This window comes from Camelus ferus, chromosome 7 (assembly GCF_009834535.1).
Source record: "Camelus ferus isolate YT-003-E chromosome 7, BCGSAC_Cfer_1.0, whole genome shotgun sequence".
NCBI classification, from domain to species: domain Eukaryota; kingdom Metazoa; phylum Chordata; class Mammalia; order Artiodactyla; family Camelidae; genus Camelus; species Camelus ferus.
In genome coordinates this window covers 40,955,792-40,982,943 of record NC_045702.1, presented here as the reverse complement: position 1 = coordinate 40,982,943, position 27,152 = coordinate 40,955,792, and the positions used below count along the sequence as shown (strand labels likewise).

The 27,152-nt window shown below is 33.2% G+C and overlaps 1 protein-coding gene across 2 annotated transcripts in view; it reads left to right on the top strand.

Annotated features, from left to right (window-relative positions):
- Window positions 1-19,319, top strand: part of ZNRF2 (zinc and ring finger 2) — an 81,269-nt gene extending 61,950 nt beyond the window's left edge. Inside the window, exons 3-5 of one of the 2 annotated variants that reach the window (XM_032483779.1) lie at window positions 11,034-11,139; window positions 17,265-17,344; window positions 18,029-19,319. In XM_032483779.1, coding sequence (XP_032339670.1) covers window positions 11,034-11,139; window positions 17,265-17,322 — 164 coding nt within the window. In that variant the 3' untranslated portion in view covers window positions 17,323-17,344; window positions 18,029-19,319. Of the gene's footprint in view, window positions 1-11,033; window positions 11,140-17,264; window positions 17,345-18,009 lie in introns of both variants that reach the window. The other variant, XM_032483778.1, reaches the window with a different exon arrangement.
- Window positions 19,320-27,152: the final 7,833 nt, after the last annotated feature.

Sequence of the window (27,152 nt, the reverse complement as noted above, 5' to 3'; positions counted from 1 at the left end):
CTGTTACTTGCCTTGTCTGCTTTATTGTTTTAATTTATTTTTATTTATTTATTTGTTTTTGCCTTGTCTGTTTTAAATGATTCTTTTTTATACCAGTTTTTTCTAGACAGTAATTTGCTTTTTTTTTTTTTTTTTATGGATACATTTCTCCCCAGATCTCTCTTGGGAAAGAATACCAACCCTACCCGACTTCTAAGCTTTTGTGATCAGAGAAGGGTGTTTGGAATATTTGCTTTAAGAAATTTCTAAAACCCAGCTTTGAATCAAGTTTATGGTTTTGCTTTAGAAACAGGCTAGTGTAAGAGATTGTTATAACCTATTTATAGGCCCTATGTTTTACTAGTTTCTGTGTTATTTTGTTAAGTTCAGAATCACAGTGTGTAATTATTCAGTAAGGTTGGATCCTGAGTAGTTATACTGAGGGATCCTCCTTGCGCAGAACTTCCTTCCTCCTTCCTTCTGTGTTCTGTCCACACAGATAGTCTGGCTGGAATAATGTCATGTGATTATGGGCTGAAAACTACAGATTTTTAAATTGTGCTTTTCTTGATAGATACAGTAATTTCTGAGACATCAAGACAGTCGAGCAATCCTGTCAGATTGTCACTGAGCTGGCCCCTTTTTTTGGGTTAGGTTGAGGATTAGGTCAGTGGTTCCCAATTATTTAGCTTAGTAGCTTTTAAAGCCAGCCTGTCGTTAACAGAGATCATTGAGTATCTTTTATCATTTCCCCCACCATTCTAAAAGAGTAGGTAATAGAGGAATGAAAATAATGGATATTGATCAAACACGGTAATTTGCTTTTAATTTTTTAGGTGTATGATTTGTACATTATCTAATCATAATACCCACATTTGTTTTAATCTTGCAGTTAAGGAGAATTGTTTTCACTGCCAGTCCTTATGCTTTAGCTTTTCCAGGCATATCTTGGGTTAGCTGAGGTTTATGCTCATATGAATCCTTTGAGAAGGGCTCATGGGAAACAGTTCACTAGACTTTTTGCATATTTAATATTGCTTGTCTGTGTCTTTTGTTTTTGAATAACAGTTTGATTATAAAATCTTTGGAGTCCACTTCCTTTACTTGAGGATAAGTGTTCTTCCAGTCTTACAGTGTAAAATGCTACCATGGGGAATTCTGAGACCAGCCTGATTTCACCTCCTTTTAGAATTGACTCTTTTTGCCTGGGTGCCCAAAGAACTGTTGTTTTTTTTTTTTTTTTTTTTTTTTTTTTTTCAGTTACAGATATTTATTCTAGATTACTAATTTAGTTTTCTGCATTGGCCTTCCTTTTTCTCCTCCTCTGAGATAAAAAATTAAGCAATTACTGTTTTTTGGTTCTAGGAACTTTTACTTGTGAAATCATCATCCCCTCCCTCCCTTCCTTCCATTCATTTATTCATTCTGATACTGTAGGTGGTGTCTGTTTCACCTTCATTCACATTGCTGGTGTACTTAGTTTATGACCTCTCTGTATTACATAATATTAGCAATTGTAGAATCTCTCAGCACACCTGTAAATCATACTATTATTTCTTTCTCAAACAAAAGGAGATAGAATGCAAGACATTCTCTTGTGAGCCTTATGGTCATTAGCTTGGCACACACTAGTCCTTTTTGTTCAAAGGTGTGAGGGAAGAAGTTTCCCTGTTCTTGGGTGCAGAGTGATTCTATCCTCAGAGCAACTAGGTAGCTTCTTTCCACTGCTTTCAGTGTCAGAGCAGCCTTCTTCCTTTGTCCCAGTGGGATTCACTCAGGTACTGAATGAAGTTGCCATGGCAGCTAAAGGATTGGTAAACTTTGAGCAGACCCCTTGAAAAGACATAAACCTCTTTCGGAATCAGTGTGTTTTCTCTCTCCTTAAACAGTTTTTTTAAAAACCCATTTTACACTTGCTCTTTCTTGACTTTCGCGAGGTTTCATTACCTAAGGTTTCAGATGAATCTAGATTTAGATTCTCTAGGATCCAGCAATTTTAAAATAACCAATAGTTATTTTAGTAATTTAGTCACAGTATTCAGTCATTTAGTAGCAGGGTAAAAGGAGATCAAAAAAGAACTTTTTTGTTGTTAATGTTATATGACCATTATTGTCAGAGCTACTGGCTCTCAACTTCCTGCTTTTTCCTCCAGATACATTTGAGTTTTACACTTTGCTTTATCATCTTAGGAGTGGACATTTAAAATATCTCTCCTGTGTATACATAGTAGTTTTAATTCTTTACCCAGACAGACTAATCAGTCTATAATTGTAATTGGCAAACTCCACATATTTTCAGTATTTTCTGGTTGATTGGCTGATATGATCCACTTGGATAAAGGAGAAGTCAGTATACTTAAAAAGAAATAGGTCTGAGCTCATCTTAGTCATCAGACTGCAAACAAAATGCCTAGATCAGTAAAACACCAACCCCCTAGCTCTAAGGCATTTTCTCTGACCATCGGTTCATTTGTTGCTTGGTGCTTTCTTCAGTCTTCTGGGATCTTTCGCTTCATTAGCTGTTCAAAAAATGATTTATCAAACAGTTACTGTGTGCACAATACTATATGTTACATGCTAGAATAAGCAGAACCTACAAGGTTTCCTGCACTCACGGAATTTATTGTTCCTTGAATACAGAGGTTACATAGTATTGGCTACATCTATGTCACAGGCATTTTTTTGTTTGCTTACACGGTATCAAAAATGTTTTTGAGTCAATATTTTGAAAATGAAGAAATTTAATCTAAAAAGCTAAATTTGCAGCTGCTTTAAATACATCTAGCTATACTGGCCCTTTATTCCCACATGGCATTCTGCTATAGAAGCAATTGCCTGTTTAGGTAGGATTATGTGCACCGGCGTGTCAGGATTACTATTAACCTCTGAAACCAAGACCACATTCAGTTGGCATTTATTGTCACAACTGTGCTAGGTTTTTTTCTTATAAAAGAGTTTAAAAGATGAGCACTTCTTGAACATTTTTTGTATTAGGTATTTTGAGCTTGTGACACTTGTACAATGTTTACCAGTCAGCCTGCTAATTATCTTACAAATTTAGGAGGAAGCAGAAGGGAAACATCATCACACTTTTAGCCTCAATCAACAAAAGTAGTACACATACATATTAATACTCCCTCTCAAATTCATTCTAACAAAATAATAGAATCCTAGTGCAAAAATCTGATGATAGTTCTGATATAATGTCTTTTGTTGCATGCTGTAATACAATTTGAGTTGACATTTTTCAGCTTACTTCAATACTGTAGTAAAATTTTAACATTTGATGTCTGAAACATTTTTACATTCCTTAGCTCTTTTATTTTTAGTCATCAATATTAAAGACTATGTGAGGTATAGGTATCATGACTTGCAATTTATTTGAAGAAAACAAGGCTTAAAGAATTTTGTACATTGTCCAGAGTTGTAGTTTGTTCTTTTTCCATAAGACTGCCTTCCCTCTGCATTATCTCAGTAGATCTTTGAAACACTCTTAAGAGACAGTTCAAGCAGATTTCACAATTTCATTAGATTGGGGAAAAACTCAGAGGAAGAGTCCTTTCTTGCCGGTAATCACATAGCTAGTATTCAGAACATACCTGTTTCTTGCCAGGTACAGTGCTAGATATTTAACAGGTACCATCTTATTTAATTTTTACCAATATCCTATGAAATAGGTATTGTTATCACGTTATATTCCTAAATACATTGAAGAGTTGGAATTTGAACCTAGAACTGTGTATAACACTTTTTAAAAAAATTTGCTGTATTAGATTACCCAGATTGTTTGATTTTTTTTATTGCCATTAAGAACCTACATTATAATTTAATACATTAATCTAATTTTAAAAGTGTACGATCATAAATTAAGTTTGAAAATCAGCTTTTTTGTTTTTTTAGGACTGATATTTCTCTCTCTGCAGTGATTCGAAACAAAAATGGACCTGAAACTTTAGTTTAAAGTATATTTTATTGTATTTTTGTATATATTCAGCAGTTTCTTTTTTTTTTTTTTTTAAACCTTTAATGTGGACAACTCATTTAGGTAAATACTTGTTTAGAGTTTAGCAAATCAGCAATTTGTGACAGGGAAGGAGTATAGGAAAGTCATCTAAATTTGATTTGAAGATTGGGGCATAATTTGGTAGCCTAATAATTTCTTAGGTGACTTGTATGACTTCTTGCAGTTTAACAGATATCTTGTATTTTAAGTATTTTATAAAATACTTAATCCTGAGCAATCTTGTTTAGGCAAGGTAGGAACAAAAAGGCCTAAGAAAGCTAAATCTTACAAGTATTGTGTTAACGTTGTTTTTGTATATTTTACCTTTTAGAGTATATATTTGGATTCTGGGTTTTTTTTTTTTTTTTTTCCCCACTTATGTTTTCTTGGAGAAGGTGCCAAATGTTAATTTCCAAAATGCTCCCAAGAATGCACATTTTTCCTTAGACGTAATCAGGAGTCTCAAACTATCTCCTTTTATAGAATTAGTCTTTATTTTAAAGTAAGTTTCTAACAGTGCAGATAAGAAGTGGCTATGTGTTTAGCCAGTTCTCAGTTACATTTAAACTGAAGAAAGCATCAGTGCAGTAAATGTCAATTTAAGCACAGGAAACCAGCAATTCCTTATTGAGCCAGAATAAGTTTCTAAAAAGGATAAAAAGCTGGCACTGACCATGAACTTGAGTTTTAGACAGTTTAGTAAAGGTTATTCCTATGTTTTTATTGATAAATTAGTCTTACAGTGAAAATGGCAGTTTCCCTTTGTTAAATATCATTTCTAATTCCCCTTATGTTATTTAAGTATAGTAACAACTCATGAATCTATAATCTAGAATAAAAATGTTAATTTCTTTTAAGTCCTTTAGGTATAACTTTATATCTGAAAGTATTTATTAATAAACCTTGTGAGCCCCAATTTTTTATTCTTTGAGTAATTACTTCTTACTAATGTTGTGAATTTTTTTAATTCTTGATTTTTCTAGGGATTATTTCACATTTCAGCTGCTTTTGTTTTCTACTGCTATCATTGAGGGTTCAAGAACAAAAAATAAGTCTTCAGGTAAAAAGCCTGATCCATAATAGTGCTTGGCATTGTATTTTACTGAAAAGATCATGTACCTTTGGTTGCTTGATCTGAAAATAGAGTTGTGATAATTATGAAATTTTCGCATGGAGTTTTTTTGGCTGCCTCTAACAAATTTGGTCTTATTTGTTGTTTTTCTTTTCTTCCCCCCTCTAAAAGGATTTTGGCTTGTCTGCTTTTTTTCATGTTGTCTTGATCTGCCATAACTATATGGATATGTGCTTGTACTTGCTGAATATTTTAATTTTGCATATTTGGCTGCTTGAATTTTAAGTAATTTCTTTGGGCAATGCAAATTAAGAGCTTGAGGCTATAAGTAAAAACAATTTACAGAAGTTTTCAATTAGTTTATAAATGTATGTTCTTTATCTCCTATATTAAAATATATAGATTTCATATTTTGCTAAAATTAAATAGATTTAAAATTTAGTTCCTCAGCTGCACTGGCCACATTTCAAGTGTTATTCCAGGCCATATGTAGCTAGTAGCTACTATTTTGAACAACACAGATAGAAGACTTTCTGTCATCATAGAGAGTTCTATTGGACAGGGCTGTTCTCCCATCCCGTAGAAGGAAGTAAGCAGTAAAGTGTGAGCTCCTTTATGATATCAGTTTTTAGAACAGTTTAATACTCCGGAAGGTAAAGCATTTGACCAGTCTTGAACATATTTCCTCTAAATAGGTAGCCATCCCCATCTTGAGTATTTCAAACTTAAAATTGCCTAAAACAGTTTGTTTGCTTCAGTATTTATACTATTTTAAAGTGAAATTGCTTCTTGTAGCAAAATTCATGAAGTAGTAAAAACACCGAAGACTTAGCCTAAATTTGAATCCAGACCCCAGTTTAGTAATTTCTGGTAAGTTACTTAAATTATTTGCACCTCAGTTTCCTTATCTATAAAATGAAGGTAACATTAGCTACCTCATAGGATTGATGAAAGACTTAAATATATGTATAAGCTTGTAACAAGTGGACATCTATAATAATTTTGAATAAAAAATGAAGAAAAAACATGGAAAAATTAATTAGGCAGTGTCATTTGTATGGAGTTGTTCCCAGCCTGGCAGTTACAATAAGTCTGGCGAGGTCAGGAGTATCCTGTAGAAGTTTTTGGTGGCCATGGGATTATTTATGACCTTGTATAAAGCTGAAACAACTATAGAATACCAGAATGGGGAGAAAAAGAGAAAAATGACCAGCTTTGTTCTTGGAGAAGTCCATAAAGTTTTTTCTTATAATACTAATAAAAACTAGTATTTTATATAGTGCTTTTGTAACTTATAAATTTTTTCACAAGATTCTTTAAAATTTCATCTCTGTGATATTTGAGTACCTTTATTTTACTAATGTTAAATGAGTAAAAGGAAACTCTCAAGGTTGACCAACATTTTGGAGGTTATGTACCTAATAGTGAGAATGGAAATTCATATTGTAACTTTAAATCTTATGCTTGTTCTGCTTCAGCATTCTGTTTCCTTGATAGCAGCTGTGTTTCTGAAGCAGGGTATATTTTAGAATCTCTAGGGATGGAGCCCAGGCATATGTAAAAAAAATTTTTTTTTTCCTGGATTGAGACAAAATGCATACCCAAGTGATTCTGATGCCCACCTCTGGTTAAAAATCATTGCTCTCTTCCCGGTTTAATACTTCTTTTCCTGTATCAGTACCTCTAAATTAATACATAGACCATATGAATAACTCAAAAGAATTAGACTGATAAGCAGTACACTGATTTATAACTCTTAGTGCTTCACATGTTAGGTAGGACATCACTGACACTTTGGAAAAAGCAACACAAGTTTAGTTTCCTGCTCACAATCTTGAGTATCTCTTATCTCTTCATTGGTTAGTGCTTGTGGAGAGGGGGATTCCAGACTAGCCAGCCATTTAACTATGGTAGTTAAATCCGTTTATGTTCCCTTCTCTGCTTTTCTCATATCAATTTTGGCTGGTTGTCTGCCCCTCAAGGTATTCCATTCCTAGAGCATTGACTCCCTATTGCCTGTAGATAATTTCTTCATAAATATTTTTAATTGACTGGCTGAAGACTTTTAATAATCTTTTCCCACCTATCTTAAAGATGCTTCCCTGTCCTGGATGTAGTGGTATTTCTAGGCCCTGTTTAACTCTGAATGTATCCCATCACTAAGCTGAAAACTTCCCTGTGAATCAAAGGACAGTGTCCTCATGGAGTAGGAGAGGGGAATATTCTAGCAAACCCTTAGACAAAAATTAATCATGTTACATGGCCAATTTTCAAAAATAAAAAATATTTTGAAACATACAAAGACAGATTTTATTGGAAACAAGACTTTCAAATTTGAAAATTAAGCATTTGTTATTTGAGGCAGTAACTGTGAGGTTTTGTGGTGAGGGTGAACTGTCTTCTACCTCAAAGTTGCTTACCAAAATGTAGTTGAGTAGTGGCTGTAATATGTTAACATTAGTTTTTAATTTTCTGAGCAGAGATCATTTCACTAGAAGCTATTTACAGTGGATATTGGACAGCTTCTGCATTGAAATTAATGTGTTTGGGATGTTCTTGTATTCTGTATACCTTTCTTAACATAGAAAATATAGTTCTGCTTATTTTTCATTACTAGGGCTTAGGAACCTTTTGATTAAAATGAATGGTAAACTTTACTATGGTATTCTACATTAAACTAAAAAGATTTTTTAAACTTAGTACCTGCAAAGCATATCATTATATTCTTAAATTATATATCATTTGTTAATTATATGCAGATTGGATTTGTCTTTGTTGTACTGTAAATAAATTTTCTTGTAAATAGAATAAAACCTTTGCTTTTCAAGATATTAAGAATTTCCAGACTCAAAGATATTTTAAAGCTTACTGCAATAAGGAAAGGTAGTTGCAGGTCATCATAAAAGTATTGTAAGACACTTACTTTTCTGCGAATAGTGCACTCAGAAGCTTGTACGTAGTGAATTTCTACCTATTTTTATTTAGTGTTGAGAATAATCTGTTACATAGACTTACATGGCAAAAATGTGTAGCAATGTTTTTTTTCTTTTTAAGCTGGTCTGTCTCATTAACTTATGGTAATTGAGATTTTATGGGTCACTTCGACTTAAATCTGGATGTTGTTAATGTATTTCAAAAGGTAGAAATTTGATACCCTATTCCATCAATGTTAAGATACTTTTTAAAAAATTTTTAACAGCTCTGAAAAATGAGATGTGTCCTAAAATTGATTTGTATCCTAGTTTAATAGGAACATTTTTTTTCCTTACTTGGTGGAATATAAAACTAATGGAACATCTTATAATTATTGATGTCTTCAGCTTGATAAAAAGTGATTAATTTTTTGAGGTTAGTTGGAACTTAGATTCATGTTATGATGTGGTATATCTTTGCAATGAAAAAAATCTTATTGGTGAGAACATCCATATTGTTTGGAATTATAGACCTGTATGTACTATGATATTTTAGTGTTTCCCTCAGAAGCTTTTCTTTTTGTTCTCATTTCTGTTATCCTAGTGTCAAATGACAAAACTTAAAAAAAAAAAATAGTAATCAGTTTGATGTCCTAAGTTTATTCAAGGGAAGACAGTCCATGGATTGGGGGACTGTTATGCCTAATAAGCATCTCTGGAGGATTTTGGGCAAGACTGAGTTTAATGGGGCCTTAGAAGAGGCGCTGTGGAAACAGGCCATGACTGGCTAGGAGGTCGGGGATTTCCTTACAAGGCTAGCTGGTCCTATTTTCTAGGACAAGATGAACTAGCTAAAGCTGACTTGGAGGATTGTGATTGATGTTAGGTCTTCTTGACATTGAGGTGTTTCCCTTAAGTGCAGGCGGACTTTAGGTATAGATTTGTGATGGGATCAGGGCCACTGGAAAGACTTCTGTTTTATGGATCCCCATATACCAATTAACTTTAACACTAGTTAGGTGCTTTACATTAAACTAGTTCCCTATCTTGGAAAGCTATCCAAAACAGTAAGAGAAAAATGGAGATCAGTTGGAGGAGGAAAGACTTAGGGTTGGCGTTGGGGTAGTGGGTGGGACCTCCAGGGTCAAGAAAAGAAAAATAGAAGGACTCAGGAGGAGGGTGTTAATAAAGCAGCATTTTCCATTTACCAAGCTCTACTTGCCCAGAAATCTTCTTCTGGTTAAGTCTTTGATGTGATATGTTAGCTTATGAACTATCCAATAGTTAGCTAAAATTGCCTCAACCATATTCCTTAGATTCTAAAAGCATGAACATTCTTGCCAAGGCCTTTCCTTTTTCTGTGGAAGTTGCCCTGTTACCCCCTCTAGCCTTATAGGTAATCATCTGCTGGTGTTTTCCCTTCTATAGACCAAATAGAATCTGTTTCCTCTTAATGTGCTGTCTCAAAATGAATAACTAAAGGAGAGCTGCTTATAGAATGGGTTTTTCTACAAGGAATTATTACAGATATGTGCATAATTAAACTTGCTGGTTTTTATAGGTGGTATGGGACTACCAGACAAATGCTTAATTTCAGGAAACTTTTCTACTTTGTTCTGTGTTTAAACATTTAGGTAGGGATTCATGCAGTCTTTCCCCTTTAGTTTGTTTGATTTTTATTTCCATAACAGTAATTTACTTATTGGTGGTATACATTTATATTGCATGTTCCTGCTTTTGCTTTACATTCTCTGAACTTGCTGAGAGTGTATACTCTTCAACGGTTTCTCCATGCTTTTCAGTAATGGCATGTTTTAGCTATTCTTCATTTAGAAAGAGTCGCAAAGTATGACTGGCTAACATACTCTATTTGGGCAAGATCCTTTTAAAATTTAAAAATTTAACATAAATAAAATATAATTTAAATTAAATTTTTAGTATAAAACATAAATTGAGAGAACCTTTTTTCCTCCCAGTAGGAATTTTTGCTTTATAAAGGATTTCAACATAGGATGTTTAAAATATCTTGCAGGAATCCTTATACATATCCTCATTGCCTCCTATATCATTTCTCACAGTAATTAATCCAGATTTTATCCACTACTTCTCCTATATTGCAAGACCAACCTTGTCATCTCATCCCATCTCTGAAGGTTTTTGTTCAGTTATCTTCTCTTCTGTTTACTACTCTTTGCTTAATTATCTTCAGTAAAATCTTTCTTACACAAATACTCTTTTTTCCTCCATTTTTATTCCCAGTTTATCCAAAGGGTAACGTACATTTTCTGCCCTCACAATTCTTTTTCTTCCCCTGTAATTAACCCAATTATGCTACCAAAATTCTTTCTCCAATATGGCCAAACCTAATCACCAAATCCATCAAAACTAAATAAGTAAGTAAGTAAATAAAAGTAAGAAAGAAATATCCTGCAAGGCCCTCTGGAACCTACTCTAACTGCTGCCTGGAGTAGGCTTGACATTGTCATGGAAAGGATTAAGAAAAATTGTTGTGGCTAATGTCTGAAATCCTCAAGAGTCCAAAAATTCCTTTCAGAATCTGCACAAAAGCTTTGATCTACCTTTGCATTTTCTTTGATTAAGCAGATTTTTTAAAAGTTCTATATTTAGGGTGATTTCTTTATGCAATTTTGTGATTTTGGATTTTTAAAAATTGTAATAATATTTTGATGTTTTTTCACCCACAGTATACTCTGTAAACTTTTTTGACCTAGCTTAGGCACCAGGTTGATACTGATTAGTAGGAGAAGGAAAATGAATTACTAATTACAAGTAACTGACTTACCAATAAAGCATAGTTCTTTGCAAGTTGGAGGATTCTTTACTGCTCTTAATTACTATAATGCCTCAGTGAAATCTAAATGGACATGAAAGGCACTGTCCATAAATAAAGGTAAACATTCATTGATTTATGAGTAGTAGTATTTCAGATATAGGTGCTGAGTTTTATGTAATTCTCACAAAATATGCCAGTCACCACTCTGTATAAATTATCATTCACAAAATTCTTTCAGTTCTATTGTCCTAAATTTATTTTCTCTTTCCTCAGAGGATGTACTGAGCAAAGATGCTGGGGAATGTGCAATATGCCTTGAAGAATTGCAGCAGGGAGATACTATAGCACGACTGCCTTGTCTATGCATATATCATAAAGGGTAAGTTTATTTTTATGTTAACCAAGTTGATATTAGACTATAAAAGATCTTTCTCAAAGTTTCAAACATTGTAGTTAGGGCTGAAAAGATTTCTTCTTCAATGAATCTCCTTTTTCTCATTTCTTAAAAAAAAAAAAGTGACCTTTTTTTGCTTGCTAGTACTAAAATTTAAGCCCACATCTGTTTGTATCCCCAAATCTACCATTTGTTAAGCATTTACCATGACTCAGGTGTTGTCCATAGCTTCTTAAATAGGTTATCTCATGTAAGCCTTGTAACAATCTCATTTTACAGTTGAGGAAATAAGCTGGGGGACCATAGGACATTTCTCCAAGTTCACATGGCTAGTAGTAAATGGAAGATCTGAAATACCAGCCATGTTTGCTTGACTCCAAAGCCCATCTGATTTCTCATAAAGTGTTCTTGATTTCAGAGCAACACAGGAACACTTTTAGGTAAAAAGATAATATAAGGTATCCTATAAAAAGAATAGAATGCTATAACTTTAAAAGCAGTAAAAGGAATATGGTGGAATTTTATTTAAAAGCAGAATGGGAGTAGGGAAAAAATATAGAAAAAGCAGTAAATAGTACAAAAACAGAAGCAAAAATAAACTTAGTATCAGTAATTATAGTAAATCCAAATAGATCAAACTCCCCAGTTGAAAACAAAGCAAAAGAGTGGGATGTGCTGTTGATGAGCAACACACTTAAACATAGCAGATACAGAAAAATACGAAACTAAAGGGATAGAAAACTATATTTGGGCAAATATTAACTAAAAGAAAACTGACAGAGCTACATTAATGTCAGACAAAATTGATTTTATTGCAGAAAGTATTACTAGTATATGATGATGAAAGCATATAAAATTCAATTCTGTATGTACCAAAGGACATAATATTAAAGTAAAATATTTATAGAACTGTCAGAAAAATTGACAGATCCATCGTGATGAGAAATTTTAACACATTTCTTGTTGAGTCAAGCAGACATACACAGAATGATTTAAGATCTAGAAAAATTGAACAATATAGTTAACAGTTTTGAGCTAATGGACGTGTGTGTGTATCTGCACTGAGTAATTAGAGAGTACATTTTCTTTTTAAGTACGTAGAAGTATTATAGAAATTGATCATACACTAGGCCATAGGAAAAGTCTTAGCAAACTACGAAGAGTTGGTACCATATGGAAGGCTGTTCCTTGAGCACTGTTAGATGTCAGTGACAAAAGATAAGTAATGTTCACCTATACTTTTAAGTAACTTGTGGATCATAGAAGAAATCATAATGGAACTTAGAGAGTACTCTGAACTGAATAATAGTGAAAACCTTTTTGACATTTTTCCTAGAATAATCCTCACAAGGTTTGTGTTAGTGTGGAAAGACTGAAAGTCAGTAAGTTAAGTTCTTACTTAAATTACAAAAATGATAGCAGAATAAACACAAAGAAAATAAAAGGAAGAAAATAATAAAGATCAGAGAAGAAAAAAATGGAAAAAAAAATTCACAGGAAAGACCACAAAACCAAAAGTTGATTTTTTGAAGAGAGTAATAAAATAGATAAGCCTCTGGCAGGGCTGTCTCTAGAAGGGAAAAATAAACAATATAGGAATGAAAAGTTACATAGAACTTTAGATATGGCAGAAATTAAAAATAATCAGAATTCTGTGAAAAATTTTATACTTTTCAGTTTAAAAATGTAAACAAAACAAGCAGTTTCCTTAAAAATGTAGTATTGCCGAAAATGATTCAGAAAGAAATAAGGAAACCTGAATCGACTCATAACTGTCATAAGTAGTTATTAAGGCTAACTCTGAAAAACAGCAAATATTTTTTAAAAAACCAAACCAAAAACCTACATACAGGCCTACAACAACAGTTTGACAGCAAGTTCTAAAGAACACAGTGTTAACAATCATAAATTCCCCCCAAAAGTAGAAGATGGAAGGTTCTCCCATTTATTTTATGAGAATAGTATAAACTTGATACCTATATCAGACAAGAACCGTATAAGAAAGAAAATTAGAAGGCACTCTTATTTATGAACATAAGTGCAAAAATCCAAAAACATATTAGCAAACCAAATTCATCAATATATATCTAAAATAATGCCTCTTAACCAAATTGGATTTATACTAGGAATGCAAAGGCACTGTAAGGTTAGAAAATTTGTAATTTACCACCTTAACAAAGAAGAAAGACCATATTAACTTACTAAATGTGAGAAAACTTTCAGTAAAATTCTCTACTTATTGTTAGTAGTAATTTAAAAATAAGAGCAAAGAATAAATATCACATAATGTATTAAAATTAATAAGAATTCAACAGTGTTGCCAGATATAAGCTCAATACATGAAAATCTGTTTCATTCATCCCAGTAAGAAAAAATATAGATACCTTTTCTTTTGGAATAGTAACATTAACAGCAACGGAAACTACAACAGGAATATGGTACATTAAGAATAAATTCTACAAAGGATATTCAGGACTTTAAAAGTTTATTGAAATTTATAATAGAAGGTCTAAAATAAATATGGAGGCATATTTTGTGGATAGGAAAACTTGGTGTCATAAAGATGTCACTGCACCCCATATACTATTCAAATCAAATCTCAACAATTTTTTTCATGTAACTTAAATTGATTCTAAAATACAAATGGACAAAGAACAAAGGGCTAGGAGCAGTCAAGACACTCATGAAGCAAGAAAGCCATACTGCGGGGAACTTGTCCTATACAAATTCGTAATAAGACTATTAAAACAGTGTGGAAAGGCAGGTCAGTGGGACAGAAGAGTCAGTAAACACTCATGCATATATGGGGAGACAGCACAGCACAAAAGGCTACAAGCGCAGGCTATTGGAAGTCAGGACTCTGAAGATTCAAATCCAGCCCCTCCCCTACTTCACTGTGTGATCTCGCTCAAGTTACTTAATTTTTCTCTCTCATTCTGTAAAATAAGACAGTAGTACCAACTTCATAGCGTCGTTAGGTTTTAAATGAAGTATTTTTAGAAAGTTCTGGCACATAATAGATGCTATATAAGTGTTGTTTAACTAATTGAATAAATGAAAAAATTAGTTTACCAGAGGTGGTATTACAGTGTAGTAAAGATAAGAATGAATTATTCAGTGAACGGTACTGGATCAGTTGGTTATTTATACGAAAAAATAATGAATCCTTATTTTACATTTGAAATAAGAATTGATTCCATATTGAATTATGTCTGCCTATGGAAACCAAATCTAAAGAGTTGGAAAGAATATAAAGAAATGTTCTTAACCTCATAGTAAGGAATTATTTTGAGGGCTAAGATAACTCTCCCCATAAAAGCTTAAAAGTTGATAAATATGACTATTTTGAAATTTAAAACTTTTTTACATCACGATATGTGAAAAAGCAAATCAGTCTTCAGACTAAGAGTGTTTTTCAATACACATAACAAAAGTTTGATGTCTGAAACAGTACTCTCCTTCAGCAACTTTCTGCAATGCAGTTAGCTCATTTCTATTGGTAAATGGTAGAATGATGACAATATAATGACTTGATCTTACTGGTTCATACGTAAAATATTATATTCTTCAGCACATTGATGTTTTGCTTCATCAAATAAAAGCAGATATGAAAGCAAGCCATGGAAGAATACAGTACTATAAGGATACCCACACAATGAATGTTCTCACGCTCCGTTCAGTTAAGCTTTGGGATTTATTTTAGAAGTACTTGTTTACTTCATAGTTCTCAGATTTTGTGCATTGGCTTTTGTCTTCATAACCCAATGTATCGATCCATTCTTACTCTTTATGTCAAGCTAACCTCACCCTTAAAAAAAAATCCTTTGTTTGCAGAGGTATTTTGTTTATTTGGGATGAACACATCTTTGTTCTGGTTACAATGTATTGTTTGAATGGTCTTACTTTAACCTGTTTTTTTCTCATAAGTTTGTAGAAAATAAAGTTCATCAAAAACATGTATTTTATAGCTGAAATATCGGAATAATAATTTTTTACAGATCTATAAGAAAAAGACAAGTCAAAATAGAAAAATAGGCAACAATTGTTAACAGTTCATAAAAAGGAAACCCAAGTGTCCAGTAAACAAACAAATATAAGTTGATATACTTGACAGGTAGCTCTGTAGTAATAGCTCTGAGTGATACAGATCCTGCAATTTAGTAATTTCACTCCCAGGTGTATGCCCTGGAGAGACTCAATCTTGTGATCCAGGACAGTGCTACTGCTTACTACTCAGTGCGCAGATTCAGGGTGAGATAAAGAAGCTTACACCAGAATGTAAATCAATACAATGCTTTCTTCATTGAGAAAGTCTTGCATTGATTAAAAATAAGTCAATCAAAACAGTGTGTTTGGAGGACTGGTAAACAAATAGTTCGTGGATTAGCACTGTGTGGACCATGCTTTGAGGAGCACGGCTTAAGAGATGTAAAAGAATGTTCATAGCATTGCTGAAAGTGTCCATCAGTAAAAGAATGAATAAATTGCAGTATGCTTATATGATGAAACACTTTATACAATGAAAATGTAAAAACTAGAGCCTTATATATTAACAGTTGCAAAACTCAAACAAAGTGACTGAAAAAATGCCATTAGAAGAAAGCATGCCACAAAGGTAGTGCTGAAATAAAATTTAAAACATGAAACCAGTATTGTATGTTGTTTTGGAATACACGCATATAAGGTTATAGAGTAAGAAAATGCCTAAGAATGAAAAGTACTAAATTCAGGAGAGTGATTTCCTGCTGGAGTTTGGAGAGCGGAATATATTTTAAATAATGTGGGTTGATAGCAATTTATGTGCAAAGAACCTGGGATTTTAAATGGTTACTTTGTCAAGATGAGCTGAAATCGCATAGTTGTAAAATAAGTACCCATTTTAGATCACACAGGTACAATTCAGATGTACTGGGAATTTTTAACACATCTGGAGTATTTTGTTAGTTCTCAGTACTTCGTTGTTGAGAGGTACTCTGGTAGACCAGGGGGCCTCTAGAGCTGCGTGAGTAGGATAGAGAGCAGGCTGAAAACATAAACTGAATTGAGCATGTTTATTAGACAGCAGAAGTCTTAATGGCAACAGAAATTGTTTTAGGTATTTGTAAAAATGTCTTTTGGATGTCTTTTTTCCTTTTAATTTTATCCGTGATTTTTACTGTGAGAATAACACATACTAATTTTGCCCTTCAAAATATTACCCAAGCCTTCTGGCTTTGTAGCTTATGCAAATTTGACATGTGTCAACAATTAGAATGTTGAACAGTTTAAATCCTGCTTGGGTAACTTCCTAGCCATTGGGCAAGTTACTTAAACTTCTTAAGGACTTGAGTTTATCGGTAGAACTTCATGCAGTGATAGAAGTGTTTTATACCTGTGCTGTCTAGTAGAGTAGCCACCAGCCATGTGGCTGTTGAGCGCTTGAAGTGTTGCTAGTGCGACTGAGAAACTGCATTTTTCTTTTCTTTAATTTTAATGAATTTAAATTTAAAGAGCCACGTGGCTTACTGCATTGGAGAGTGTAGATCTTTAATGAGGATAATTAGATATGCACCCTAATTAACTTCTTATGAAATCATGAAATACTTACAAATACAAATAGATGATGGTGTATTTATTTGTATATGTATATATTGCAGAACAGGGTAGAAATACTCAGTACTCACATCACATATAGATATGTTCTTTTAAAATGTAACACACTGTTGTTGAGAATCAAAATTTAAAAGTTTGTTAGGTGGCACAAACTGGTTGACATTTGCATAAATGAACAAGTGTTTTAAAGAGAGAAATATCTGTCCAGATTTGTCATTTAATTTTGAATATTGGTAAAGTGGTGGTTCTTTAGATTCTCTTTTGGAAATGGTTGCCCTGTTTAAACTTTAAAGTACTTTATAGCATAATTTTGGAAAGATTTATTTCCTTAACTGCTTAGAATAATCAAAATGTAATAAACATATTCTTGTCCTTTACTTATATTTGCCAAATATCATTTAAAATATTTATTTTTTTCTGCAAAAATATATTAATGTCAGGAAGTAAGCATTTTTATTATGGCTGTCATGATCTAAATAAACAAGTGTTTCGGTTTTTCTGGTTTTGTTCTTTTCTAGCTGCATAGATGAATGGTTTGAAGTAAATAGATCTTGCCCTGAGCACCCTTCAGATTAAGCATCAGCTTCTTGTTTTATAGGTAACTCTCCCTTTTTGTTTTATTTGTTTTTTAAATTATAACCTAAGTTATACATTCTCAGCCACCATTTTTATTCACTCATTTATTCACTGAGATGTGTGTGTGTGTTCCAGAGATTGTGTTAGTCAATTTAATCTTTCAGTTTTGTTTCCTCAGCGTATAATAGCAATGCCTATCTATATATAATAGGCAAAAAAAAAAAAACCTGAATCAAATTTTAAACCAAATACAGAATTTGTTTTGCACTGTTGTAGCTTATTCATGATTCTGCATTATCTGAAAATGTTTAGTGAATTGAATGAAAATCTCACTTGAGTATTGCTTTTTTTTCATATTCCATGAAGTGAATGAAATAGCATTTTTAGCTTTGAAAAAAATTGTTATCCTCCATATATATGAAAAGCATTTTATAAGAAGACTTGCAAAAATGATATAAAACATTGTGTTTTACATGAAGGCAGACTATTTTAGCCAGTCTTAGAATTGTTTTGGAAGGAGCTAGAGCCTCCATGTTGCAGAACACTAGTTTTATGAGTTTTTAGAATACTAAGTATATGAAAATTTACAGTCTAAAGCAATGTTCATGGGGAAATGGATGTTGTATTTTGATTTGTATTACTATTATGGACCACTGCTTAAACTAAATGTATCCACTTTTAACACAGGTTTCCTTGTCTTTTCAAGATGCTTGAAAAACCAAGAGGATATGAGGATCTGTCTCTGGAAAAAATAAAAACAAAAAAATATAGGCACACTCAGCCAGAAATCTAAGTTCTGTGAGACTCAGTAATGCAGAGATGGACAATCATACAGGAAAAAAAAATCCTGCTGAAGAGAGGACAGTTGCCACAGAACTCAGTGTACCAAACATGCAATTTAAAGGACACACAGGGATTTTGAAAATGCTGCACATCCCTTAATAGTCATCTACGTAGGTAATACTGATAAACATTTTGTATTCAGACGCCAAAGTTAACTGATTTAAAAGTTGATTTACTTTTTATTAAGTTCTCTAGAGCTGTGCAACTATTTGTGTTTGATTTGTTCTGGTTTTTAGTTTGGGGTCCCTGTATTTTCCCCAACATGATGTTCTTGCACTCATCTATTCTTAAGTTGAAGACCACGTAATTTACTTCTTATAAAAGTCTTAAATGTGACACCAAGAAATGTAATCAAGCAGTAAAACATTCTCTGAATGTAGTCCATGATCTCAAGTTCAATTTTTTTTCCAAGAGTGGAAAATAGACTTCTGTGTAGAAACTTAAGTATGTTAATATTTTAAATTAAAGATTTAACATTATCAGAATGTGTCCAAAGAGTAAAATGAAGTTACATAATTACATTTTAATTAACTAAATCTAGGATTATCTACTGAATTGCAGTTTATTAAATATATTATTTCCTTTTAAATAAAACTGCTCAACAGGTAATCAGCAATGAATCATCTTGCAGCTATGCAACTTTAAAAAAAATATGAATTACCAATTTTAAGTGCTGCCAGCTATAATAACTTTTTTAACGGGTATTTTTGTTTGTTCTTTTCATGTAATTATTTTATTGTGCTTTGCATCTCCAGGCAGTTTTCCCACATTTGAGTAAAATGTTTAGCAGGTTGTAAACTTAATAACTTACGAAAAGGGTAAAATAAAATTTTCTTGAGTGGAACTTGGAATAATTTGAGGGACATTTTTATATACTTTTAAAAATCAGAATTTAATTGGGATGCCAGATTTATAGCAATTTGCATATTTAATTTTCCAGATAATCTGGAGGTTAGCATTTGATAAATGATTTTTTAAAGCGAATATGAAGATTTTGTTAATTTTTAATTTATTAATGTGTTATTACTGTAATTGAAAATGTTACAGAGACTTTTAAATTCAGTCTTGTATAGAAAGAAATGTATTAAGCAAAATCATGTGAATAAATATTCCCACAAAATACATCTGAATGGTTAAAAAATACTGGAAGAGAGTTATCAGGGCTGCAATAGTGAATGTCTTTTTTTTTTTAATATCAAAAATACCAGTAAATAGATTTCATGTTTTCAAAATAGGGAAAATGTTATCAGTGAACAATTTAAGCAGTGCACTTTACTCCGTGTAATTGAAAGTTGCACAGTACTCTTTCCTTATTTTAAGCTTTCTTTAATGTGTTTGAGTATTTGCTTTTCTGTTTACTGCTGCTATTCTTATCCTTCTCAAAAATTTTCCCTGCTTTATTGCTTCTGTTTCATATTTTTTAAAAGGGCACGTACAGGAGCAACTGCTGCTACCCAGAAAAATTTGTGTATTATAAACAATTGAAAAGAGTTTTTAAGTGCTTTCTGTGTGGTTCTAGGCCAGATAACATTTTCCCTAAAGTTATGCTGTGAAATGCCTTTTGTTATGCTGCAATTGATAAAAGAATCCAAAACCTCCATTGTGATAGCTTGACAGCACAGTTTCATAGGTGCTTTTTTAACCATTTATGGAAAATATTCTTCCCTCAAGGAAAATATTCTTTCCTTAATTATTTTCTGTTATCATGAAATCTTAATATGAATACATTTTGTTTTATGTTTTCAATTTTGTAAGCTTTTTCACACAGCCACCCCCCCATACACCCCAGGAAAATCTCTTAGAATGTAAATAATTCTTTATTTCTACTGGTATATTGTTATGGTAAGAGTTATTTTGTTGTCTTCCATTCTTAAAGGAAAAGATTTCCTATAGCTGTGCTAGTTAATTTTCTGATATAATTTACTCATTGACTTTTAAAATTTCTTGGCCTAAGTTCACTGTTCCTTTTTTATCCTGTACCATACTCTCACAATCTTATTCACTTAGCCTTTGTCATAAGGCTCTGTGCTGCAGCTCCTACAATAGTAGCTCCTGTAGTTTAAAGGAAAGTTTAGTGTTTGTCAGTATTAGTGTTTTACTTGATTATTTGTCTAGAACAATATGTACTTAAGTCTGTTTTAGTAATCCCTTTTATGTTACAATTTTTAAAAGTTAACTTTTTTTTTTAACTTTATATTCAGTCTACATCAGTGACTTCCTAAAAAGAATTTAGGAATTGAAGAGAAAATGGTTTTAAAGCTCAGATGCTCCAGTTTTTATTCAAAGTTGCTATTCTGGAAAATATTAGAAGTAATAGTTGTACATAATGTTACTTATAATATTTGTAAATTTATATACGAACACTGAATGGTGTAAGTAGGACATAAAATCACGTTAGATGTTTCAATGTAGTAGCTGAAACTGCTGACAACAATATTGTGGGAGATAAAGATTGAAAGCCTAGGTTATTAAGCTTTCTAGAATCTTTGTAAATACTCATTTTCAAATAAGATCACTAGTTGGGTATATACAAAGCAGTATGTTCTGAAATTTCACTTTAGTGCCACTCTTTTCTTCATATGGGGTTTATTGCCAATTTTGACTCATTTGACTTTGATCTGACTCCACCACCCCCCCTTCCCTCGAATGGATAAGAGTGTAAGAATGTATGAGAGCATAATCATTGTCTTCTTTTGGCTCTTTGCCCAAGAAATAGAATAAGACTAGTCTTTTTTTCATATCTGTGTTTTTCATATCTGGTTATAAATCACGGATATAGGTTGTGTTTTAAGAGCAGTGTTTGTGATTAAAAGATAACCAGTAGTTTCTATAACTGATTTTTTGTGTGTGTGGTAGCCAAAACAACTAAAAAGTCATGTTGTTAACTGTTGCATACTATGTAGGTTTTAGTTTCTTAGTGCAAGTCTTTTGTTTCTTTTAAATATAATGTAGTTATTTCAGTTTTCACCTACTAAACACTTTACTAGAATGTAGCTCCAAAATGCCTGAGGAGCATATTTACAGTATGTATTTTGAAACGATTTCAGTTTAAATGAGTTAATGAAAATGGCAAGTTTTTTTTTCCAAAGCTTATTTTGCTTTCTTAATTTGGGTGTAGTAAAGTGTAAGAACGATTGTTTAAAGTAACATAGCAAGACATAGGAATATTCCTTTAAATGAAAAGAGACTAAATTCAATGTAAATATTACCCAATTTTATTTACCAACTTGGAGAGTCGAAGAAGGGAAATTTCCTAACAATAAGCTACGTTTGAACAAAGCATGAAACTCTATTTCAAATTCAAGAATAATTGAACTTATCATCTGATTGACATCCACATTATGCATTGATAATAATATTCAAATCATCTTATACTTTCATAGAGGAAGTTTCCATATAAAATCAGATTATTAAGAACTTTGTAAAACTGCATAGAGGTAAATATTGCTTATCAAATATGAGTGCAGTCTGTTAGTTGCAGGAAGTCTGCTAGTTCATTTGGGCCGTTTTCTTGCATTTTGATTTATCCTGAGGTAAACTCGGTACATACTAATAATAGGTAGTTAAGTGTCCTTTGTTCTCATAGAGATATTTTCTAAGTTAAAAAAAAATTCTGGCGTGCCAGTATTTTGTCTTTGGCCCATTCCCCTTTATTTCTGGAGTAGGTAACTTGTGATTTTTCCTTTGCTATATTGTGAAGAACAATAGTTGCACTATCTGTGTTACTGTCCACTTTTCTTCTCTAACCAATTCTTTTCATTCTGAAACTAAATTGTTACTTGGTTTTCTTTACAGGAAATTGCTACTTGGTATACTCCTAGTAGTGATCCTTATTCAGGAACACCTGGTAAAACTTTTTTGATAATAACTTAACTAGATAATATTTTGAGTACCATACTCTGTGAATACTGTGCTTAACTGGGAAACTGAGTGTTCTTTTCAGATCACAGAATTCCTGTATTGAATGGGAAGTACCTGGTCTTTTAAGGCAGCTGATTCTCTATGGAAGGTAATTAGGCATCAAAGAAAACCAGGTATGTTAATATTTAGTTTTAGTTGAAAGTGCAACATTACTATGCTTAGGGGAGTTGGTATATTTTCAGATACTTAGCCATCATTAATTTTAGACCAATGGCTAATGGTAAGATGGATTGTTGGTTACTTATTTATAGAGAGGCAAAGAGCAACATGGTATAAACTCACATCCCAGAAATGAAAATTTTTAAAGTGATATTATAATATATATTAATCGACATTGTTCTTCTTAACTCTGTCCTGGCTGTGAGGCACCTGTCAGGTCACCAAGTCTTAGAAGTGACTGATTTCTCTTATTACCGAATTCTCACATCTTCCTTTTTGATTTGTTATACTGAGATTGATAAGTACTGATGATTTATGTTTATAAACTTACAGCTCTGCTGGTACCTTGTTACCAGTGAACCTGGTGCCAGCATCTTGAAAAGATTGCGTTGTTAGTCAAAAGCATTTTGAACACCTGTGTGCATATAATACAATTCGCAGACCCCATAGGGAGATCCAAAAGAGCTTTTGGAATTTGATGATGATATTGATCTTTATTACAGCAGTCCATTACATTTTGTTGCTTTGCAATGACTATTTGAGTTTCCTTGTTTGAAAGTCATAATAATAATAGATATTTACCTCTGTTGCTCTGTTCATGGTTTCCACAACTCTTCTGTAATACTTCTTAATTTCCTCTATTAGAAAATATTTGCCTGTTAAATAAGGTATCAAAAGCATCAATCACAAGAAATATAGAAAATGTATTAGGAACAACTTGTATTAGTATGTTCTAACCTAAAATAGAACGATTCATTATTGATATTTTAATAAATAAAAACTCCAAATTACCTTGCCACATCATCCCATTATTTAGAAGAATAAAATAAGAATACTTTTAAGGAAATTTGTCATATCCACCCCTATGTCCAGAAGTTGACAGTACATTACAAACTGAGAACGGTCTGAGTGCTGAAAGGTTACCATGAATTAACTGATGTCACAGTTCCTGTATCTGTTTTTGTATCTCCATTACCACAAAATTGAATCCAAAAATATTAAAATTATGTTCTAGCTTAAGAAATGGCTGTTTGTAGTGGTAATGGACAAAGAGGTCTTTCTTCATTACCATAAAATACAAAGTAAAGATGTACTTTGAAATTTCTAATGTAAAACCCACTAGGTAAATTTGTAATTGAAATATGATTGGAGAGCTTTAAGTTTTGGGGACGGATGGTCTGCCAGTGCACAATCATAACTTTGAAAAATTTAGGTTGTATCTTAGTAACATTCCATTATGTTTTTAAAAGGAGAGTAGTCTTTGAAGCACAGTGTTCATGATGGAAGAGGTGTTGAATTTTGTAGGATAGTGGTTAAGAATGTGAGTTCTGAAGCCAGATTGCCTAGTTTTGCCATCTTTGTGACTTTGGGCAAGATAATTCTCTATGTCTCGCCTTTGCCTATAAAAAGAGGTAATATTACTGCCTACCTCAAGGTTACTTTCCTCAAGGTGAGGATTAAATGGGAAGGTACATGTATGTACCAGAGTAAGTGCTTAATAATGTTAGTAATTCTTATAAACAATAAAAATATTTGTGCCCATCTATGAATAAATAATTTGTGTTACTCTCTTCAGTCATGAGGTATAGGAGTACTTCATAGACCTTAACTGATACGTTTAAGAAACCCAGGATTATGGAGTGCGTTGTGGATTCTGCTCTTCCCTCTCGCAAAAAACCAGAGGTTTATTATTTCAGCAAGTATATATTAAGCACTGCTTAGTTCTGCGGACTGTTAGGGAAGCAAGAATATAGAAATCAGAGATAGCTGACCTCCAGGAACTTAATCTTTAGTGGATGAAGCAAGTAAGTAGAGCATGTAACAAAGAGTAATAAATGCTCTGATAGACATACACAGGGTGTTGTGGAGGTAGTAAGAAGGGTCATTAAACTCAGACTAGGCAAGAAAATGATTAAACTAAGTCTTTAAGAACAAATAGATCATAGCTCTAGGGGATATGGATAAAAGGATATGTGGAGTGGGAGGTTAGAAAGGGTATTCCCAAGGCAGAAAGCATAGCACATATCAGTGTGACACTCCGGGAGAATTGCTATGTCTAGAGAGGTAAGCAGGTAACAAATCATGAAGGGATGTGCTTGCCATACTATGATTGAGGGGTTTTAAGCAGGAAAAAGGCAATCAGATTTATCCTTCAGATTAGAGAGGAATGAGACTAGAGGCAGATCTGTTAGAAAGTTTATAGTAATTCAGGCAAGATGATGAGGGGCAAAACCAGAGCAATGACAGTAGGGAAGGCAAAGTTGGAAGATTGTAAATATTTAAGAGAGTTGAGTTAACACATCTTGGTAGTCACTGAGATGTAAGGGGTAAAATCAGGACCACTCCTAGTTGTACTTTTTCCAAAACTTGAAGGGTTGAATCTTAAGGACAGAATCTCTCTCCCTGGGGAAAGCTCATTATACCAGAAGTTCCTGCTGTAAAACCAGAGATAAAGAGCACCAGTTCTAACATGAAGGATCTTAAATGGGAGGCAGAGCCTTGAGAGAGAAGCCCAACAGGAATAGTTGGCAAGTTGTGAGAAAGCAGAGAGAGAGAGAGAGAGAGTGTGTGTGTGTGTGTGTGTGTGTGTGTGTGTGTGAGAGTGTGTGAGAGACTGTGTGGCTCTGTGTGACTGTTAGGGCTTAGGAGGTGTCTAGACAAAAATGTGACCAGCACTGTTAGAAGTGCATGGTAAGTGGGCTACACTGAGCTAGTTTAACGACATCTAGGTTGGTTGATTTGGACTCCTCCCGCCATGTCCCCCTTAACCTCAGATGCCTGTTGGAGTAGGACCATGCTTTCCCAGGTTTGCTTAGTGAAATGCTGAGATGCACTTTGAAACATTCTTGAGATTTTCCCTTTGATTCATTTGTCCCATACTCTTTCCATTGTACTAGTCTTCTTAGACATTCACAACGTAAGTAAGCTACTCTTGGAAGCAGTCTTTTTAGAAGTAGACAGGAAGGATAAATCCTGCTCTCCTGATGGATGCTGCTGTTGGGATGAGTGGGTTAGGCTACACAAGAGGAGGACCAGAAGAGGTTTATTAGTTCCTGCAAGACTGGGTTAATGCCAGCTCCATCATGATCTTTGTTTAGCAAACGACAGAAAATGAGGACTGGTAAACTTATATTTAGTTCCAGGAGAGGCAGCAGAAACCTTGGGATATCCTTGTTTTAGATTAGGTCAAGGAGTCAGTTCGCTAATCTAATACAACATATCCATAGGAACACCCTTTCAGAAACTGCTCCAAATTGGTTCAAAGGTGCTCCTGTAGGTAACTTGGAACTTCCTAGACTAGGAATTTCTACAAAGCAAGGCCTGTGAGAATAATAGAAACTTAACACCTGAAAGGGAACTGTTCTAAAATGTCAAAAATGCTTGTATTCATAAATATTACTACATGATTTAAAATTTGGTTTCCCACGTTAAATATAGTAAAAATAATTTTTGCAGTAACTTAATGACAGAATTATTAAATTCTCCCATAGAGTGCCTTGTTCCTGTGATTCTTTCCCATGAGCTTATGAATTCAGTGTTCATTATTTTATGAGATTTAAAAACTACATGACCAAAAAAATATCTTCCCAACAAAGTCAAGAGATTTTAAATGCTTTCAGATTGGCTTGATCATTTACTAGCTGGGTTACTGAAAGCAAATTGTTTAATATTAGCAATGTAAATTTATATTTCAGAAAAATATCAAATAACTATGTCATGAACCTTTCAAAGTAACTCATTAATAATTGAAATGTTATTAAATCTATAAATGTTAAGGGTATTCATTGTTCAAATATTCAGAAGGTTATCTATCAAGGAAGTCAAAAGGTATACAGTTCAACTGTTGTCTAACTAAAACATTGCAAATGTCCAAATGTCTTAGGGTATTTCAGTGTCAAAACTAGTATTTTAGTATGTAATCAGTATAAAAACTATCAATGAGATATTTTACATTCTTTTTGTTTTCCAGTCTTTGAAATCTGGTGGTATATTTTGTATTTATATATAGCACTTCAGTATTTAGAAATAGCCACATTTTAAGTGTTTAAGACTCATGTGATTAGTGGCTACCATTTGGGTGCTCAAGTCTAGATGACTCTGGGATGTTGATTTTCTGCTGAATCTATCTTTACCTGAATATTTTTTGAAGGTTTTATAATTCCAACGTTGTGAAACCTGAGTCTCTCAGTTAACTACACATGAGCAGAGCTAGTCCTATGTTGTTACTAAATTGAGGCAGAGTTTCCAGAGTTTTTTATTGAAAAGGACTGGAAATATCTCGAAAAGGTTGATAGTCTAACAAATCTTCTTCATATGCTTTCAGAGATGTCACTGGCTTTTGCTGTAATTAGTTTTTTGGTGAGCACACACAGGCTGAATAACTGGTCAGTTTTATAGTTAGTTAACGTGTGTGTGAGGTTTTAGCCAGATAACCAATAGGAATTGTAAGCAGTGCTGACAAATAGCTCTAGTCAGAGTTGTCCCCAGTTGATCTCTGTGGGGCAGTTTCATGAGTTTCAGACCTTCTAGCCAATAGTTGACTTTTTACCACATCTGTGCTTAAACTTCTAACTTTGTTCACTTATTCACAAACCTGAGTCTCTTGAAAATCCAGCTTGAGAGTCACCAATAGTCGGTTCTAAGCTCTCTTCAGTACGATACTCTCTAGTTTTTGTGGGGATTCTTTGCTCAAATGCCCTGTTGAAAGGAGTCAGGGGTGGCATTGCCAGGGATTTTGTCTGCAAGGATGGGCTACACCTATGGAGGACAAATATTATGCTCCTCTGAGTTGGGATCTGCGTAAGCAAGTGATTTTCAATAGTTGGTTAAAAATTAGATCAACTAGAGGTAAGAAGGGAGGGCAGAGGCAGCTTTTTAAAGATTAAAGAGTCTACCCCAGAGACTCT